The sequence below is a fragment of the Watersipora subatra genome, chromosome 6 (assembly GCF_963576615.1).
Source record: "Watersipora subatra chromosome 6, tzWatSuba1.1, whole genome shotgun sequence".
In the NCBI taxonomy this organism is placed as follows: Eukaryota; Metazoa; Bryozoa; class Gymnolaemata; order Cheilostomatida; family Watersiporidae; genus Watersipora; species Watersipora subatra.
Genome location: NC_088713.1, coordinates 22,791,584 through 22,813,643, shown reverse-complemented (window position 1 = coordinate 22,813,643; position 22,060 = coordinate 22,791,584). Strand labels below are relative to the sequence as shown.

Here is a 22,060-nt window from a genome sequence, read left to right as displayed (position 1 = left end):
ATAAAAAAACATGTTGGTTATTGTCCTAACTTACCATATGCTTTCAAAAAGCAACAAATGAAAAAACAATGCAAGGAAATGTGATTAATTAAAATGTAAACTTAAATACATACGGTAGCAGCTAACGCTAGCATTTCCCAGGGAGGGAAATATAAGTGTTATTCTTCATTACAACAGTTGAATTTTATAAATTTGGATTTTATCAGTCTTAAAAAACAAACTTAAAAGCAAGCCTAAAAACAAACTTTCATTTTCCGTAATTAAAATTTCTTCGGCGTTCATAGATGGAAGTTTCTCGCTGGTTAGCTAATTTTTCCTTTGTTTCGCTTTCACGACTAGCCGGCCGTTTTAAGATAAACCTATCTAAAGACGTTTGCCTTTGTCGCCCTTTCAATGTGTTGCGATTAGGACGAACACTGGTGTCGTCACAAAGGGTTAAAGGTGTGGTTGCGTCAAATTTAAGTTGATCTTAAAAGAAAGTTTTTTTTTCTCTATCAGTTGATATGTTGTTTGTTGTGTTACGCGATCGCATTGCCAAGATATTTGAAGATTAAAACCGAAAAAATCTGATCGCCGTAAAAACGCTCAGGCCACCAAAACGTGCCCAGACTTGCCCAAAATGATGTCACGCGTTAGGCAAACTGTCTCTATCTCTCGTATTCACATCGGGTATTTGCCTTAAAAGTCTAGTCTTACGCGGCTCTATTGGCATATATCTTATTTTGTATTTGCTCATGTTGGCTAGAATAAAATTTTAAATCCTGCTACAGATGCATTATTATGAATGTTTCAAAGGCCTCAAATAACGAAAATGGAAAATTTGTTCTACTCACTTTCTCCAAATGTTGTGTAAACATTTGGGTACCGACTACCAATTCTACCGGTCTACGGTAATTCTGTCAAGTCAACTATGTAGAACGCGGTCTTTGTATCAGCACAGTTCAGCAGCTACCCATACTAACGATATACAGCCTCCCATAAGCCCCGCCCACATTATGTCTGTCGCCTATCTTTGGGGCGGGGCTGTATATCATTGCCTACACCGTCTACGTACTAGTTTCTTACTAGTAGTATTCTTACCGAATACTACCGACGAGAAATAAGCAAGCCACGTCCTTGAAAAGAATATAGACAGGGATAGAGTTTTAAGGATGAGAAGTCTGCTGCAAACTGCATTTGAACTCGCATTCTCCAGTTCTGCGGACTTCCATATACCATATCCAATTCACTACAATATTCTGCAAATCATGTTTTGCATTATCTTCAACAATATTATTTTATTATAAAATTTTTACAAGCAAAAATATTTTAATCTCGGCATAAAGCTTTTATTAAAAATATTCATCAAGTCGTGGCCACTCACATAGTATTAGCTGATACAATAAGACAAATTCATCTACTGGAACAAATTCAAACAAAACATCATGGCTTATGCAGCATGCATTCAAGTCTCTCTTTCCCCTTTATGGCAGTTTCCACACTGACAAAGCTTTTTCGGCTGGTGGGACAACATAAACATTCTGCAATCAGTAAAACAAATGCAATAAATATATGTCATTCATAGATATGTCATTCTAGAGCGTATCTATTGACAGCTTCCAAATTGGGAGTTAAATAGATTGCGAGTGTAATTTTAAAAACGAATAAACATTTAATAAAGGCACAAGTACGCCAAGCCAACGATTCAAAGCTTTGGTTCTGGAAATTAAAGATTTGCAATGATCAATCGATTTTACCCACTTCCTACGAGAGAAAATAATTTGTAATCATGACTCTAATTTACCAAAGAAAATTCGAAGAAAATATTATAGCTAGGTAAAACGGCAGATAAGCTATGAAACGATGATTTGAGGTAGCAAAGAATTATCATTTTATTAATTATTATATGTATTTATGACTATAAAAATATTACATTTACTTAAGTATGGAAGACTCTAAGTTAATTTATCTCCATTCTGTCTTCCTCTGCAGCAAAATGCTGCTGACGCCTGTCAGCGTTGACCATAGGCTGTCTACTTCAATATTTTACTAAAAGTTGCTCAGATAACTCTGAGTCGCAGTTGTTCGAACTTGAAGCCATTTTAAAACTATGTATAACTTAGTAATTGTTGAAACGCGTTGAATCAGTAACGATGAGAATTCTCTAAAGAATGAGAATATATTCTCTAACGATGAGAATCTTCGAGATCACAGACAACGCGTTTTACGAGTGATAACATTTATTACGGCCTATATAAAAATTTCGCGCTCATGATTGGCTAACGAAGCGACCTCATACATGTATTTATCACTCGTGGTTTCGTTTCAGATATCTTGCTTGTGACGTCACGAAAGAAGCACCCGCTGGAGCGTGAGCTTTTTAAAAAAGGGCCTCACTCAAACGCATATATCTCTGGACATGGTTGGTCTACAAAGACAAAAATGGCATCAAATTGTAGCTGATGATTTAGCCTTTTATGGGTCTTAACTTCATCAAATTGAATTTTTTGACGCAACCACATCTTTAATGCACGACCACTAGCCAACTTGTCCGAAAGTCTATTTTTATAGATAGCACGGACCCTTTCACATAGGCCTTTTCGCCTTTTAACCACCGGCCTTTTCGCCTTTATTGAAACATCGTTTCAGTTACGCTGTCACAGGCCAATTGTTTATCTTTTATCCAATGCCTGAGCAGTCTCTCCATCAGCAATCGTGAAGATCGTTGCGTCGTTTAGAAACTATGGTTAGTCCTTTTGCAAACTAAATGCCCTGAATATAACCCTTCGGTTTGATAATTGTAGATGTATTTCTGTCAGAGAGCTAGATCAATCACGCATACACATTTCCTATAATCCTTCTGTTTGATAATTGTGGATTTATTTAAGTCATATTGCTGAGATAGCTCCATCACGCATACACATTTCGCATATTTTACAATATTTTTCCGTTTAATATCAATTGTTATTATTTGTTTTTTCTTTCCATTATCTTTCATTTTACTGGCAAACTTTTGGTCTACGCACCGTACTTTTAATTCACATAATTCTGCACTGAAAATTGCGCACAGAAAACACGGTACAAAAGTATAACCTGAGTAGTTGAAAAATACAGTGTGATGCTGTTCTCATAAAACACCTCCGGCATACTTTGCAACTGACTCACGTGCTCGTATCTCAAACATAGCTCGTATGTTAGTGCTAAAACTTGCTTAAAAGCTGGCTCGTATCTCAAGTTTCTCATATGTTAGAGCACTCGTAAGTTGAAGTATCACTGTAAACAAATTCAGCTGTATGAACACATCATTGTGAAACAAGGAGTCGGTTTTTAGGCTATTGGCTTTATTTTAGTAAACTTGGCAAACTTCCAGACAGTTCGCTGGCTGATGGAAACGATTTTGTCCTGGTTGCCCAATTTGTTTTCTTTAGCAATCTATTATAGCTCAAAAATCTGAGCCTCGTATCTATTTCAAAAAATTCGGTCTTTGAACTGGTCTTTTGATCCTTCCAGCAGGCAGCTGAGGATCACCAGTCAGTAGATTACAGTCAATGTGTGTATCTATCATTCTACTAATTGTTCATGAAGACTGGTATACAATATTACATGTGCCAATGTCTCTTTTCTGTAATCTGCAGTTATTCTCGATCTTCTTGCAAACATTCATAGCATTCAGTGTAGCAGTGCAATTCTATCAGTTGCTTTATAATTTTTCTAACTGCTTGATTTCTACTTTCTTCTGGTAGGTTTGGCAAGCTTCCAGGCTTTGTTGGATTTTACTTCGAAGGTTGACCGGCTAGTTTGTCTATCAAGGAAAGTTAGAAGAGCTCTCTGACCTTTCACCTATTGATATATTCCACTGCCCTGATATGATAGTCTCACATTTTCTCCTGCCCAAAGTCAATATAATTTATTACAAGCATTCAAGACTCAAAAACATATAGTAAAATATTCAAAAAAATTATAAAAATTAGACATTTTGGCCCACAGATACGTGCGCATGGACCCAGCCTCAAACATATCAGCATTCAGACATCCAACACATTAAACCAAACATACCTATTTGGCACCGAAAGCATGTGGTGTATACATGGATACAAATAACATGATATGTACACCCATGCATGTATATATACTCATACACTCAAGCACTATGGTGTATGTACTCTGATTGCTTGGCGTGCAGAGAGCCCATATACAAGTAGAAACACACATGTTATACTCACACATATTCAGATGCATGCAGACATATGGGTCGCGGTCACAGAAACCATGGTTAAGTCGCAAATCACGAAGTTGAGTTATTCGACTTTAAAGTTGTACTAACTGAATTTATAATTTTGGTAAGGATTTTTGTAACCCGTGCTTCTGAACCAATCAAAGAGTGATATTCCTGAATCTGAAGTCAGTTTAGATAACAAATGTCTTAAAACCTTGGAAAAGCCCCTTAAAACAGTTGCTATGCTAAACAGGAAGTACTGAAAAATGGCAACCGAAGAACGTAATCGTTTCTTTTTTGCCAGTTTGAAGGATAATTCTGACATTTTGGACACTTATAATGAGTACTTTGGTATTCCAACTGATGCCAAAAGCAGTGTAAGTAAAGGGAATGACCATGATATATTCCTAACCATTCTTATAAGATTTTTACAATATTTAATTATAAGAATAATTATTCGATTTTATAAGATTTGATTATAAGAAAAATTATTCAAATTTGCAAGATCGAAGTATAGAGTGACCGATGATGTGCTGTTATTATTTTTTTAAACATTTTGTTGATCATACTACGGTTGTGCTCAATATCGCGGCACTGCCAAGCCGTTTTTAATATCTGCAAAATTAGGTAATACATTTTCTTATAGATACACAGCCATTTCTATGACAACCAGCCAAAATCTGTTTAGATTTTTAAATTCAGCATAATGTTTTTGATATAAAAACAGAAATCTAGATATATATCACAACCTCTTAATATTGGTAGCTATGACGTTTTGAAATGTAAACAAGACTGTGCATCGGTTTTCGTTTCTCAGACTTTAACACCAGTTTTCTCGGAACTAGGTTTTCGCACTGACGGTAAACATGCATTCAGTTTATTGACCATAAATCTGCTGTAATTAAGCTAAAATCAAAATTTTTTTTGCAAAATAATTGTGAGAATTTTCTCCTTCTGTTCATGCAGATAACTCTAAATTTAATAATCCCGACTTAATCATGGTTTCTGTGATCATGACACATATGTACATATAGCAAGGATTACAGACAGTCATCAAGAACATCTAGTAATATAATAATCACTAGTAATAATAGAAGGAATCAACATGTTTATAACCAACTCTCTCTAGTTATTAGTTATGTCATCTTGTAGATGGTGACATTTTTGCTCTCCAATTTAGGAACCAGGAGGGTGGAGTCGGACAACTCCAAGGAGCACACAGCATCTCCAGCTATATCATCATGTACCATCTGAGAGACTATATTCCCTACAATATATAATAATAAATACACAGTCAGACTTCTACAGATGAAAATTAGCTACACATGGACACTGCTATCAGTCAGGTCTTCCAGTTATAAATAGAAGAAACATGGAGGCAGCATATAATTTGACATGAAATTACATGATGCATTCCAAAGTTACAAATGATTGGTTCTCTCAGCACAATAATAACCATTGTTACAGAGAATGTTGAATGAAGGGGTTAATATAGTAATAGATATATCCATTTTTTATGAGGCTTACAACCATTTTTTGAAAGTGATTTTTTTTTATTTAGCGTACATTAGGAACTCGGTCTACCATCAGCAGGAGCTCAGTTTATCATGCAGTTTTATAATTCACATTTAAAATGCTGCAAATATTGTATATGGCCAGCTTTTTGCCAGCCAAAGAACGAATGCTTCTTGGAGCTCAGTCTATAATAGAATAAAAGGTGATTCAAGGGCTTCCATTAACAAATTACAAAATACTTTTCGTTTTAATATCATCCTGCGATATGAACTCAGTCTACTATATGGTATTATATATGGTACATTCAGTGTAAGCACAGCTTATGATGCAGTATTATATTATAGATTACACTATTATATGGCTCAACTCTTTGTAGCCATACATACCTTTTAAAGTGTTTTTGTTTGAAAAAATAGGAGCTCAGTCTATCATGAACTATTTAATATGCTAAAAATATATGGTTACCCTCTGTGTAGCCATTTACATATTTTAATTAAAATATATCCCTATATTATAACAATATATATTATAATAACCCTGCATCATACTATTAACTAACCTGTAGTGGAATTAATGATGTATATAGTCTTGTTGTTGAGTGCACTCAGTAGAATGTACTCCCCATAGACCACCAGCCCTAAAGGCTTCTTCACTTCAGTGAGGGTCCACATTACTTCCTGGGTGGTCCAGTCTATTTTAAAGACTTTGGAATGTCTGCGGGATGACACGATGAGAGAGTTGTTGTCAGGGGCGCACATGCTGACACTACTGCTATCAGCGAGAGGAAGACAGAGAATATCATGTAGAACTTGACCATCTAAGGAGTACGTAGTGATTCTGGTGTTGGATGGGTCTGTGATAAGAACCTTGTCTTTAATTATCACCATGTCCGAGAGGAAGCGATGATAAGGATGCTTCCAGCTGGTGATGAACTCCCCTGACATGCTGTAGACACCAACTGTATGAGGACTGGTAGCGGACAAGGTGTAAATACTTTCCTTGTAACAAGTGACAGAAATTACTGGACTGGAGGTGGAGATGAACTTGTTGGTGATCTTGTTATCAATATCTACTCTGCTGACTGTCTTATCATATAGTCCAATATAAGTATTACCCTTATAGTGGCAGATGGAGTTGGGAAAGGCTGGTAGTTGTATGGAGGACAGTTTGGTGAGGGACTTGGGGAGTTGAACAGGTGGAGCTTTTTGTTCTTCAATGATAATATCATGAGTGGAGGCAACTTCTAATTCGATATCTCTCCTCTCACCTGTAGTATATAGAGTGTACATGTGACTAGCAACAGTTATTAAATATTATACACTGAAATATTGTACTTGAGAGAAAGATATTAGCTTTTAGTCGTCAGGATTCCTGTTGTATCACCATCTTCATACTGCTCTGTATCTAACTACAAGATTATGTTCATGAATTTTCCTCTTCCTTGCATTACAAGTAGAGTAAGGAAAGGATATTTTATCCAATTAAAAATAACTCAACAGTCAGCCCATGTGACAGCGCTGCCATACTGTAAAACTATAAACTAATAATTAGTTATATAATACTAATATCAACTGCTATCAGCAGCATCCTATATTAACCATTGTTATATGAATTACTTGGAGGTATGCCAACCTGGCTCTTTTTACCTAGCTATTTCTCACCTAAACACCAGACTATTAACTATTAGTATGATTAAAGGTTCTCCAGTATTCCAAGTATCAACGATAATTTTATGTGAATATACAGTCATGGAGACTCATCCTGTAAACATTGGTTTGACAGCGCAAGGTTAAAAGATATGGAGGCTGTGCATAACTGACAATGAGGCTATGAGACATAGATATTTGTGATATAAAACGTATTTCAAATATTTCACTACTACGCCAAAATCACTATTTTGACCACATTCATTCAAACATATTTTCTGAAAATAGATATACCGTTAGTATTTATGCAATATCTTGTGAATCAATGCAGATATTGTTTTATTTTAAAATGCATTTTATTCAAAAAACAAGATTCACTACGAGATAAATATAAAACTACTTAGCAAATCTTGCAGAATCTCTTAAGCTTCCTTTGTATAAAACAAATTTGGTGAATTTCTTACTGCCATGACGATGGCGATCTGGTTTTTCCGTGTTGAACAATAAGTAGAAATGGAATTGCTCAGCCAAAACATTTTGATTTGCTACGCGTGATTGGCAACCAGTTTGCTTCGTTGGAGGCAAAACTTGATAGGTCGAGTTAATTTGTAGGCTTCGTAATGAATAGAAAAGTGAAACCCTACTGACAACTCGACTCATCAGCTCACGGTCTGTACTTCTACTACCGCGAAAGCCGATACATCGACTTGTGGTACCAAAATAGTTAAAGCACATAAATTACATAATTTTCTTGTTATTTATTTCAATACATCAGAGTCTTGGCTTTCGAATGAGCCTATATTCAATACACAAAGAATAATATAAATATGAAAAACAGGGTGTCAAAAGTATGTCCTGCAAAAAGAAAACACTTGGTTCAGGTTCTCAAAATGTGATGTCACAATTATTATTTAGCCTTAGGTAGTCGATCCCTTTCACTGCCATTGAGGCTGCGCTTTTCTGTGACAATCGGCGCTGTTAAACTCAGAGAGCGCTAATAATAAACTAGGATTCCAAATAATCAACAATGCCTGGAGTCGTGCAAACGCCTGACCAATACAAACACATGTTCTGGGTTAATTAATTATGCTTTAATAAATGTACTGTCGTTGATAAAGCTAATGAAATCACATCGATTAAAATGTGACCTGCGGGTTGCGAGGCCCTAGGACTATATGCCAATCGCACTTTCGCGAGATTGTGCAAAGCTTGAAACTAATTAGTCTCAGTCGCAACCCTCAACATCACAATAAATTGAGAGGGCTAGACTAGCCCTGCATAATATCGTCGGAAAAACATAGTATGATGCTTGGGATCTGAGTTATTTATTATACGCAAAAATAATCTGTACATGGAGAACTAATGACACTGATTCCTTTGTCATCGTCATTGGTTCTCTGGATTTGTCCTATTTTCGCCTGACACTAGAGTCATTATCGTAGTTGATAAATATAAGTGGTAAGCAATAAAATAGGCGGTAAGAGCACACAACACCGCATATGAAAATTGTGACATTACAATTTCTGAGCCGATGCCAGTAAACATTTCTGCGGTAGAGCTCTGGGGAAATCCTATAAACACCAACCAATATCTGTCACACCATGGCAAACAATAGCTCATTCGAAAGCCAAGACTCTGATGTATTGAAGAATACAATAAAAAAATTATGTAATTTATGTGCTTTAAACACTGGACCTGAAACTAATGAGCAGTTCTAACAACTACATTAATTTGTCCAGCTATTTATATTAAGAATACCTCAACTATTGATATGTCAAAAAACCTAAAATGACAGAAGGCTGGAAAAATTTCAAACATCAGAAATAAAGAAGGAGTGGCTCATCATATACAGTCGCTCTGAGGCTATGAACGTAACAGTTCCGCTCAGGAACAGTCTAAATCATTAAAAAGTCAACAAAAGTTGCAGTTTTATAGTCTTTATATCTTTATACTTAGTCAAAAAACTTGGTAATTGTTAATAGCTTTGTTAATATTGGTTGATTAGATTAATTCATGAGTCATCAATAGAGTAATCCTCTTTTTATTTTAGTACAGTAGAAAGTGACAGGAGGCAGTTAACTCTAAGATCACAGATACAGTTTGGGCTTAATGATCGCATGCACTTATGGATGTCTTTTTGATATTTCACACCAGCAACCCACCAGGGCATATGCTTCAAAATCAAGGCTTCCATGCTAGTAGCAACCTGATATGTATTTTGATGTAAGTGTAGAGTTTTATAGAAACTCTAAAACTCTGTTATGGGATCGTGGAGGTGTTCGACAATTAGATGAATTAGCCTGTTTATTCCTTTATTCAATTCATCAAGTCGTGAAACCTGTTAATTACATGTAAACAATAAGTCTTGGTGCCCATAATAGAAACTGATACACAGTTACATAGAGTTGAAAACATTGTGCATCAATTGTGGTAAAATTGCATAATCATACGTCATACATAACAATGCATCATAATTTCAACATAATTCAATTCAAGTAAATTAATTAAAACAAAAATTTAAGACAAATTACTGACCTGTGCCTCTATAAATCCCAATCTGTTCATTCTGTAGAAAAGCTGCTATATGTTGTGTTGAAATAAAACATTTTATCTTAGTGATAAGTGCTCGTGGATTCGAGTTTAGGAGCAAACTGGCAACAGGTCAAAATCTTCCCTGCCAGGTAGATCACTCTAAAGTTACAATTGGCCAGAAACATCAAGTCACAGGCAGCTAGGACCAATGATGAGGAGCCCAGCCAACTTCCGACAGGCTACCACTGCGAGACAGAGAGACTTCGTGATTGTAGACACTTTATTCTAAGCACAATAATTTTTTAACCATTTAATGAGTTCAACAAGTACCAAACCTCAGTTGCACCTGGCTGAGATTTTTACACTAATTGCAAGGTTTAATTGAAAAAGCAGCCATGAGTTTTTACGCAAGAAAATGAGTGATTGTGAGTCACTACACTCCCACCTAAATTTCTTGAAATTTACTAATTTATTTTTATTTATTTTTTTTGTTTTACAGGTATTTTTTTGGGTTTGTACTTTAAACTACATGAGGTTATCAAATTCCATTATTCAGAACAAATGATGCAATAATTGTATTAAAACACTTGTTAGAATATTTTTGCTTTACTGCTAGCTCATGTGATAGGAGTCATGAACACTTGGTTAATTAACTGCTAAATCTAATTGTATTACATCTACTACCATTACTACCACTACTATGCGTCCATATTAATGCAGCAAACATACTTGGCTTCTCTGAGACCTAGGGTTCTACCAGCAAGACCGGCTTGTTTACTGATCTGATCAGCCTTGTAGCCGGCTTGATAGGTTTCCCTTTCTTGTCTAGCATGTGGTTCCCAAGAGTAACCTCTGCTCTGCGCACCAGTCCATCAGATCCAGGTTTGACATTAGTGACTCTCCCTATCTTCCAGTCGTTTCGATCCACACTGTCATTTCAAAGTAGAACAACATCTCCCGCTTTGATATTTTTGACTTTCGCAGTCCATCTTTGTCGTTGAGTTATGAGACTAAGATATTCCGCTTTCCAGGCTTTCCAAAAGGCTTCTGTCACTGCCTGAGTAACGATCCACCGCTTTCTGGAGTACACATCCTCTTCAGGCAAGTCTCCTGGGGTGGTGCTGAGAGCTGCTCTTTGCCAGTCAGTAGAATATTTGGGGGTCATTATTCCCTCATCTGGGTCTTCGACGGCTGTTCCAGTCAGCGGTCTGTTGTTCACAACGTTGGCGACCTCACTAAAAACAGTTCTTAGAGTAGTAGAGTCCATTCTGTACTTCACATTCAAGCCATTCATGACTGCGCGGATCGAACTAATCATGCGTTCTGTGACTCCTCCATGGTGGCTTGCTTTAGGAGGATTAAACTTCATAGTAATCCTGCTACGTTGAAGATAGTCATCAACCATTTTGTCAGCTAGATTGAGCTGCCTTTCCATTTCGTTCTTCATCCCAACAAAATTTGTACCGTTGTCACATATGATTGTTCGAACCGGTCCGTGTATAGCCATGAAATTACGAAGTGCGAGTATCAGACAATCCGTTGTCATCTGGTCGAGCATTTCAATATGAACAGCCCGAGAATAGAGGCAGGTGACTACTAGTCCCCAGCATTTCCTCTCCGTACGGTAATCCTTCACATGGAATGGGCTGAAAACATCCATTCCTACATGAGTGAATGGTGCCGTAAGTTCGAGTCGCTCCTTTGGTAGGTTGCCCATTTGTTGTTTCATAGGTGTCTTTCCCAGTCTCTTGCACAGTATGCAATCACATAGGTGTTTCTGTACTGCTCCTGGTCCATTTACCAACCAGTACCCTGCTTCTCTGATAGCGCACAGCGTTGAGCAGTATCCAAGGTGCTGAATTTTGTCATGTTCTCTGGCTATAATCAGTCTTGCAACGTGAGTATGTTTTGGAATTATTACTGGATGCTTATAGCCATGGCTCCAGTTGGAGGCATTGGTTGCTCTCCCACCTATGCGCAGTATTTCTTCTTCTGTGAATGGAGAGAGTGACAAGATCCCTGCTTCTTTCTTTCCTTTCGGATAGGCCAACTGCTGTACTTGACTCACTATGAATTTCTCTGCATTTTCTAAGTCTGTGACAGATATTTCTGGTTGTCTCCATGCTTTCTGTCTTATGCAGACCTTTAAAATTACTATGCCTTTCACAAGTTGTTCCATATTGCTGTAGCGATCATATCTGCTGGCCAGATTGATGGTGGTCTGAGCCGAGAAGGTTTTCATCATTCGCACCTCCTTATCGTGGTCATCCACTGTCACATTGACGCTGTTCTCTTTAATGTATCGCTGAATACACGGTTCATGTAGAAAGTCTGGTCCCTTAGTCCATGTGGTCTCCTCGACAAAGTCTTTTGTGGAGCATCCTCTTGATGCCCAGTCTGCGGGATTGTCTTTTGAGCGTACATGTTGCCACTGTTCCACCTCTGTTATGTTTCTGATCTGAGTAACTCGGTTTGTCACATATGCATGAAAGCGCTTGTTTTCATTTCTATTATATTCCAGAGTTATAAGAGAGTCTGTCCAAAATTCTTCCTTGCTTATTTCCATCTTGAGCTCTTTGCGCACCACACTGGCAATCTTTGAGGCTGTTACAGCTCCTTGAAGTTCTAGACGAGGTATAGTTGTTGGCTGCTTCAGTGGGGCCACCCTGGCTTTTGAAAATACGAGGTTACAAGTTACAGTTGAGTCTGTGTGCTTCAGCCTGACGTATGAGCAGGTTCCGTATCCAGCTTCGCTTGCATTACTGAAATGGTGCAGTTCGGCCGCGACAACGTCTCCTGTCTTGTAGCATCGCTGAAATGCGATAGAGTCCAGGTGGGTCAGGTCTTTCAGCCAACTTATCCATTCTTTACTAACCTCTGGTGTGAGAAGTTGATCCCATGATGTGTTTTCAGCGGTGACTTTCTGTAAAATCCTCTTGCCTCTGAATACTATTGGGGATATGAGTCCTAAAGGGTCATAGATTTGAGCGATGGTTGACAACACTCCTCTCTTGGTCATCTGTGTTTCTATCTTTGGCGAATTGAAGCGAAGTGTATCTGTGTCGACGTTCCATTCCATGCCAAGCGTTCGTTCCTGCGGTAATTGGTCTTTGAAGATGTAGAGAGTTTGTGCGGACTCTACTCTTTCAGATTCGGGAACAGAGGTGAGGACCTCCTTGTTGTTCGATATCAACTTGTGCAGCCTTATGTTTCCTTTAGTACATATGGCCCTTGCTTCTCGGATGAGATCTTTGGCATCCTCCAATGTTTGGACACTAGTCACACCATCTTCTACGTAAAATTCCTCTCTCAGAAAGCTAGCTGCTGCAAGGTGTATGGTTCTATGGTCGTTTGCAAGCTTTCGTAGTCCAAATGTTGCTACCGCTGGTGAACTTGTAGCGCCAAATAGGTGCACAATCAGACGAAATTCCTCAATCTGCGTCAGTGTTTCATCAATCCATAAGAACCGTAAGTAGTCCCTGTGATCGGCTTTGACTTTGAAATTATAGAACATCTGTTCTATGTCGCAGGTTGTAGCTATTGGTTCTCGTCGAAACCTCATCAAGATTCCGATCAGCAATTTCATATGATCCGGGCCACTGAGCAGTCTATCGTTGAGTGAAACACCATTAAAACGTGTGCTAGCATCCATCACCACTCGGCGCTTTTTCTTCTGCTTGTGTCGAACACTGAAGTGTGGTATGTACCACACCTTGCCAGGTTCCGATGAAAGAGGAGCTTTTTCAACATGGCCTTGCTCAATAAGCTTATTCATGAACTTCCTGTATTCTGCATGGTAGCTGGGTTCAGCCTTAAACTTCTTAACCAGACCTCGAAGTCGGCTCTCTGCTTGCAATCTGTTATATGGCAGATCTGCTTCATTCTTGAATGGTAATGGTATCACATAGTTTCCATTTTGATTGCGAGTAATTTCCGTTTGCGTAATTTCCAAAAAAACTTTAGGTCGTCTTGTGAGATGTATTGTTGGTCATTGCTGGTGTCCTTGAAGTCTTGTTCCAGCAGATTTATAAGTGCTGTAGTCGTTTCTGTTCGGAAGACATACTTACCTGGTTTCTGATTGCTGCTAGGTCCTCCACCTATAGTCCAACCAAAAAGGGTTCTGACTCCGAAAGGAAGACCTGTAGAGCCTGAGGGAGCGGGTCTCGTCTCAAGCGGCTGTAGAATTTCTGGATGATCCGCCCCGATCAGTAGTCCTACTGGTATATCAAGTTTTGGAGGAATTTCGGCAGCAATTTTTTGGAGATGCTGGTACCTTTTGGCTCTGCTGGTGTCTGGTATCTGGTCGCGTTTGCAAGAAACATGGTCTCTTCTGTATGCACTTATCTGCGCATTAGTGTTTGTAGTATAACCTCTGAGCATCAGATGGTCATACCTCTCTATGTACACACACTCTGATCCATTTATGGTATGAATTGTGACATCTCTTTCTATGTCGTCTGGCTTTGCCTGTAGCATCTGTACTATATTTGAAGAGATGTAGCAAGCATGCGACATACTGTCGAGCATAGCATAGACCAGTATTTCTCTTCCTGTCTCAGCTGACAAGTATACAAGCACTAGCATGCTACTTAAGTTGCCCCGTGTTCCGATTGCTCTGCAGCTGAGTTCCTTCCTCTGCTGGTCAGTCCATGAAGCTTGAGATTTCTCCTGTGCCTTCAGCTATGAAGCTTGGTTTGTTATCGGTTCCTTTGAGTTGTCCGTAACTTCCGACTTACCCATAGAATTGTCCATTTTTAGGGGTATCCAGTTGGGGTCATGGTTGACATTGGCGTGTCCCTTCTTACAGACATAACACTGCTTTTTTTGTTTTTGCAGCCTTTAGCTCTATGTGCAACATTCAAACATCGGTAACACCATCCTTTCTCCTTAATCACCTTGTCACATTTCTCTTACGGCATCTTCTGCAGTTTAAAGCATTCAGATGTGACGTGGTTGCTCATTGAGCAGTAGAGGCAAAATTTACTGCTGTCTGGATTTTTTGTGTCGCTTTCAGCTAGGAAGCTCCCAACACTCCTCTTGTCCGATCTCTCCTTTCTGTCCTTCTTTTCATCTTTTCTTTCCTATCTTTCGGATGTCTTACTCTGTGTTATCTCCATGCTGGCAATCTCTGCTTCATCTCTAACAAACTCTTCAAATTCCTCAAAGTTTGGGTATCGTTTAGCCATTCTATTATTCTGTGCGACTACCCTCAGCCATCGTAACTTTAGCCACTCCGGTAGCTTGGCTACCATTTTTTCATTTTCTAGGGGGCTGTCTAAGATTGATAGCTGTCCCATAGACTTTTTCGCACTCCGCAAGTATCCGAGAAAATCACTATACTCTCTCAAACCCTTGTAGTCCTTTGATCTAATGCTTGGCCAATCAGAGAGCTTTTTAAGAAAACTTCTAGTAATGGTGAATTCATTGCCATAGCGATCTTTGAGTAGACTTACGGCGTCATCATAAGAAACAGTTGTGTTGCTACATGGGTGGCTTTCCACACATTTTCGAGCCTCACCGCTTAAGTACTTCTTGAGGTGACGTAGTCTGTGGTGCCCGGTTATCTTCTCAGCTGTCAAGTACTCCTCTAGGTCTACTCCCTAATCTAAGTACTGCAGAACATCTCCATAGAAGACGTCTGGCTCCACTGATTTTCTGCTGGTATCCTTCAACGCATCTGTAAACCCTTTGTTTAGTGTAGTTAGAACAGTAGAGTCGGAGGTCTCTGAGAGGGCTGGTGATGATGGTGGGATTATCTAACTCTCTGGTAGGCTGTTGAGTAGCCTTATGTTTCTAGTGGGGTTGCTGTTGAGTAAATCTGAATCTTCTCTCAATGGTTTCTCGGTCGAAGTGTTGGATCTAGCAAGTATGGAGATTTGTGTAGAGTTACTCTTTCCTGATTGCTCTGTTATTGACATGCTTTGGACATTTTTGGTCATGAGTGATGTTGCCTGTTTTTGCTTCCGAGTTGTGATCTTGATGTTTGATGGAAGTGCAGCATCGACATCTTTCAACAGCTCCTGGAACAGTTTCTCTTCCTCATCAAGTTGTCTGCTCCTTTCTTTGGCTTGCTATTTCAAAATTTCTTCTTGCTCTGCTTCCTGTTCCTCGATCTTGTTGTAAATGAGTGCCTTGCGTCCGTCTGCTCTAGAGATAACTGTTGCATACATCAACTTTGTACGTTCAGTTACCTGATCCTCGTCACTATTGCAAAGTGCAACTAATGTGTTGTACATTTCACATACATTACCTATGTTACTATCTAATTTATCACATACACTATATAAATGCTCTAGAGTGATACCCTCAGATAATGTCTTTTGGTTGGATGCTAAAAATCGCAGAACTGAGTTTACAGATTTTCAAGTTGAGTTCAAAAATTTTACTCTGTTCACCGTTTTCGGATAATTTTTTATCTCCATGTGGTCGGGTTTGAGTAATAACAACTGAGCTTTCGGTACCCTTAGCCTCGTCAAGTTTGCTATCAGAGATTTCAGGATTATTTTCGCTTATCTCATGTGTCTCTCCGTCATGCAGTGGTATCCCCTCATCCGCGGCTGAGTCATCCCCAACCTCAGACATGATGCTACGCACCCAATATTTCCGACCAAATTTAACCCAGAATAATCCACCCAGTTGGGATTACAATGTAATGCTACAAATCAAAATAAACAAAACCTATGCTAAGTGATCAAGCGCCTGCGTTAGGCAGTAGAATAAATGCCAGTACAGTAGATAATTAATTGTCACGGAAGCAAATATCCCACACAAATTTATACTAAACAAGATACTATATAAGAATACTGCACAAGGTTACTATCTTTGACTGAGCTGTCAAAACAAGATGCAGTACGTAGCGATTCTGAATCTATAGTTGATGCTGACAAATTGTCAATTTAAAGTGCATATCATTTGTGATAAAGGTATGTGATCAGCTGTTACTTTCGATAAATTTTGGTTGCTGGTTCTGACTGTTCTGTGTAACTTACAGAATGTAGATCTGTAACTGTGTAGCTTACGATAGTTTGTTCTTCAGTTTGTTTCGACATCAAGTTCGGTTTAGATCTGTTCTGGTTTGAGTTCTGGCTCGGTTCTAGCTCAACTCTGTTTCGTTTGACCTTTGTTGTGATGTGTGTCGCTTCTGTTTCTCTACTCAAGAGGGAAGGTTTCACTGTAGAGTTTTATAGAAACTCTAAAACTCTGTTATGGGATTGTGGAGGGGTTGGAAAATTAGATGAATTAGCCTGTTTATTCCTTTATTTAATTCATCTAGTCGTGAAAGCTGTTAACTCTTTGGGGACAAATCACGTGAAAGCCCGTCAACCGGGCAATGTCTCAGAGGCGGAATCACGTGAAAGCCCGTTAGAAATCAGTCTACGATAGACCTTTTTTAAAATATTTTATTTTTTAAGAAAAAAGCGTTTAAAAATAAAATTAATTATTTCATCAATTTCAGTAGGTTTTGTAGTGATGTTTTGAGACTGAAAAGTAATCCCTAATACGCATGTGCAAGAAGAACACGTTGCAAAAAATTGCTCTTCCTTTTTGGAAAGCTAGTCAACATGGACGGACGCGATTGTTCCAGCTCAGCCAAAAAAGTACGTTTAGATGAAGACATCAACTGGTTCGAAAGTGAGGAAGAGGATATCAGGTCAGAAGAAAGTGGGGAAAACGATGCATGTGAAATAGAAGATCAACAGAGTGAATCTGATGGCGAAAATGAGAGTGAAACGGCCGGCGATGAAACAGGGAGTATTTACGGCTTTCAAAGGGGAGCCAACTTAAAACCCAAAGATTTGCATTTTGATGAAAGCTTGGCAGGAGTAAAAAGTCGAATTCCTGGTCAGATAAGTATTCTTGATTATTTAAAACTTTTTATCACATCGGCCATCATGAATGTAATAGTTAACGAAACAAATAGATATGGCCTTCAAAAACATCGCGATGCCTGGGAGCCTGTCGATGACAAAGATATTTGGCGAGTTTTTGGTTTAGTTGTGCTCATGGGTATTGTTAAAAAGCCTACTCTAAAATCTTACTGGTCTACCCGTGCCCATTTATCTACGTCAATATTTGGGAAAATAATTTCAAGAGACAGGTTTTTAACGATTTTAAACTGTTTACATTTCACTGACAACTCGGAAAACCTTGCTGGCAATAAATTGTTCAAGCTAGGCAATGTGTTATCCATGATATGTGAGCGGTTATCTTCTGTTTTACTGCCAGGTAAATTTATATCTTTAGATGAAAGCTTGCTGGCTTGGAAAGGACGGCTTAGCTTCAAACAGTATATTCCATCTAAAAGATCCAGATTTGGAATTAAGATATTTGCTCTCTGCGATGCTGTCTCTGGCTACGTGCACAAGCTGTCTGTGTACATAGGTGATGAGCGAGAGCAAGCTGAAGGTACCGGCAGAGGAGTCACCCATAATATAGTAATGAAATTAATGAATGGTTTGCTGAATACAGGTCGTTGCTTATATATGGACAATTATTATAATTCGCCAGAGTTAGCTGCTGAACTTATAAAAAATAACACTCATGTTTGCGGAACTCTGCGTCCAAACAGAAAAGGTGTTCCTAAAGATTTAAAATTATGTAATGGAAAAACTATTAAAAAAGGTGAAACAACGAGTTTTTCTAATGGTGATAGTATGGTTGGCTGTTGGAGAGATAAAAAATGTATTTGTGTAATTTCAACTATGCATAAAAACTTGGAAGTCGTAGATACAGGCAAAGTAAATTATAAAGGGGGTAAAATTTGCAAACCAGCTGCTATTTTGGATTACAACAAATACATGGGGGGAGTTGACAAATCAGATCAAAACTTGCATTATTATAACGCTGCGTGTAAAACCATGAAATGGTACAAAAAATTATTTTTTCACTTATTGGATATTTGTGTGTATAATGCAGTCATAGTTTATAGAGTACATAGCGGCTGTAAAATAACTGTCCTAGAGTTTCGAAATAAATTAATTGAACAGATATTTGAATACACTGGGTCTTGCCGCAAATACACTAGTTCCTGCGCTTCAACTTCTTCCCCTCATCGACTAGTGCCAAATAGTCCAGGAAAAAATAGAAAACCAAAATATAGAGTTTGTAAGTGCTGCTCAAGGCAAAATGATGACGGCACCCGTAAACGAAGCGAAACTAAATTTAGATGCCTAGCATGTGGAGTATCTTTGTGCGAGTCATGTTTTATTCCTTACCATGCTAGATAAATTTCTTTACAAATTGTAATTTATTTAGTTTTGGCAACTGTTTCATTGCTTTGTATTTTTAGCTTTTGTACGTACATTTGCTGAAATGTCATCTAGTCTATTGTATTTGTTCTGCATTGCATTGATATGTTGTATTTGTTCTGCATTGCTTTGATATGTTGTATTTGTTGTCCATTGCCCTTTTCAGGGCAGCCAACTAATCAAGAGAGTTCAGTTCACATGTTCTGCAATGTAGCAGATTGCTTTCTCCATGATTTGCAGTGTCTGTTCATAATAAATGTTGCTTCTTGTCTGTTGCTGCTTCACCAAATGTGTGAATACAGGCCCACCATTCCATTCTTCTTGTACACAAACAGTTAATCTTTGCTGCAGCGCATATGAGTCTGTGCAATGAGTTGATATGCAAAATTGATACATATATAGCTTCAAGAAATACATATTAATAAATTGAATGCAAAAAATCATAACTGCAAACATATAGATCTCAAAATGCTAAGTTTTCACAAGTTGTCTGGAGGAAACAATCTCAGTCTGTATAGAAAAATATCTCAGCTTTCAGATGCATATTCATTTGCAGCTTTATGCCAAATTGCACGAGAGTTATAGCAAGGTTTGAGCTGCCTTGTCGGGCGACTGTTGCACGGTTATCGACATGGCGTCATGAGCATTTTGAAGGTCTTCACCCGCAATGCACCGAAGCTCCTAATTCTACTTTTAATGCACTTAAACAATTTTTTTTTTGCAAACTTTTGCAAACATATGACACTGTGCAGATGCTTATTATAAATCATTTTCACAGAGTTATTGCTTTTAAAAATGTATTTGTTATCGATATTTTATGGAAAAAGAAATGAAAACTTGGACAAATTAATAATTTGTCATAAATAATCACAGACTATTTCTAGGAAATTATTGGCTGCCTGTTGAGAAATTTCTAAGCTGTCCAATGCATATTAATTTATAGCTCCATGTCAATTTGTATGCAAGTTATTGCGATTTTTAGGCGGCCATGTCAGGCCTTCAATTTTTGCTTGTCTTATAGGTCGCGCACTGATAATTTCGAGGTGCGCTCCCGTAATGTATCGGAGCTCATAACTTAACTTTCAAAGCCTTTAGACGACCAATTTTTTCTGCAAACTGTTGTGAACCTATCAATCCTTGCAAGTAGTGTTTGTACAACATTGTCGATTATTCGTATCAATTTGGAAAATGCAATAGAAGTTGGCACATGAAAATAAAAAAATCATCTCTTCAACAAATGGACACGTTTGCTGGAAAGCATTTGCAAGCTAATTGCATGCAAAAACAATGAGCTTGTAGAATAATTTCTCAGCTTTCTCATGCTTGTTGATTTATGCCACTACCGCAGTTGTGATGTAAGTTACTGCAGTTTTTATGCAGTCATGTCGAAGGGTCAAATCGCCCTAGTAATTGCCCCCATCCGCTGGTACTTTTCAAGCCGTAAGCCGATCGTCGCTAAAGGGTTAAATTACATGTAAACAATAAGTCTTGGTGCCCATAATAGAAGCTGATACACAGTTACATAGAATTGAAAACATTGTGCATCAATTGTGGTAAAATTGCATAATCATACGTCATACATAACAATGCATCATAATTTCAACATAATTCAATTCAAGTAAATTAATTAAAACAAAAATTTAAAACAAATTACTGACCTGTGCCTCTATAAATCCCAATCTGTTTACTCTGTAGAAAAGCTGCTATATGTTGTGTTGAAATAAAACATTTTATCTTAGTGATAAGTGCTCGTGGATTAGAGTTTAGGTGCAAACTGGCAACAGGTCAAAATCTTCCCTGCCAGGTAGATCACCCTAAAGTTACGATTGGCCAGAAACATCAAGTCACAGGCAGCAAGGACCAATGATGAGGAGCCCAGCCAACTTCCGACAGGCTACCACTGCGAGACAGAGAGACTTCGTGATGGTGGACACTTTATTCTAAGCACAATAATTGTTTAACCATTTAATGAGTTCAACAGGTACCAAAGCTCAGATGCACCTAGCTGAGATTTTTACACTAATTGCAAGGTTTAATTGAAAATGCAGCCATGAGTTTTTGCGCAAGAAAATGAGTGATTGTGAGTCACTACAGTAAGAACTAAGAAAATTTTCCCTTTTCTAGCCAAAATTTTCAGATTCTAATTACATGCTTTACAAGAACTAAAAAAGACATAAATTTGATTCAAAATACTAAAAATGTACAAAACAAACATGTAGTACAGTACATACAGAACAGCATGGTCACCCCTCAATGATGATGGAAAAATTATATATCCATTTTCAGTTATTCATACCTATCTGCTTTAACTGTAGCTGGTCTGTGAGTTGGAGCTTTGGCAAATGCTCTTGGGTAATTTTGTCAAGCTGGGCCTTTAACTCCTTGAATCCTCTCACAATCGCTGCCTAAACATAAAGTTATCCTAATAGAACCAATAGAAGGACAGAAATATGTAATGTATAAATTGGTAAACTTACAATCAGTGTATCTATGGGACAACTGCCAATGATGAATATAAGCCCTGACAAGTGGTGCCTGAGGAACAGGACTGATGGTAGATAAAGCAGGGATAGAAAGACTGAGAGTGTAGACTAAGCAATGGAAACATACAAGTAAGGAGAGCTAGTAGACAGCTCACAATGTATGGTACATTAGTAATAGCAAGTTCATAAACTCAGATACATTGAAGGAATAAAAGGAGCAGACAGCTGATAGTATGAGGTCAGTAGGTCATGAGCAATAAGTCTAGTAGTCTTATGAAGTAGATCATTCCGACTCAGTAGATCAAAATATTGTTGGCAGCAGATATGCTGATACATAGTCACGGATCCACTGCATGAAACTGACAAGTACAGAAATTAATGTGAATACATGTACAAACACAACTATCCACACATGCTCAATAATATATATGCATATCAATA

At 38.1% G+C, this 22,060-nt stretch overlaps 2 protein-coding genes and 1 pseudogene across 2 annotated transcripts; 1 reads left to right on the top strand and 2 right to left on the bottom strand.

The window, feature by feature from the left end:
• The window catches only part of LOC137398130 (ATP-binding cassette sub-family F member 1-like), a 743,032-nt pseudogene that overhangs the window by 430,798 nt on the left and 290,174 nt on the right, over positions 1-22,060 (top strand).
• LOC137398763 (uncharacterized) lies at positions 10,634-13,663 on the bottom strand. Its single transcript, XM_068084948.1, is given in 1 exon segment — positions 10,634-13,663. A coding segment is annotated over 1 exon segment (3,030 nt).
• LOC137398762 (uncharacterized) lies at positions 13,789-14,364 on the bottom strand. Its single transcript, XM_068084947.1, has one exon. It carries the CDS (start codon positions 14,362-14,364, stop codon positions 13,789-13,791), a length of 576 nt encoding a protein of 191 aa, XP_067941048.1.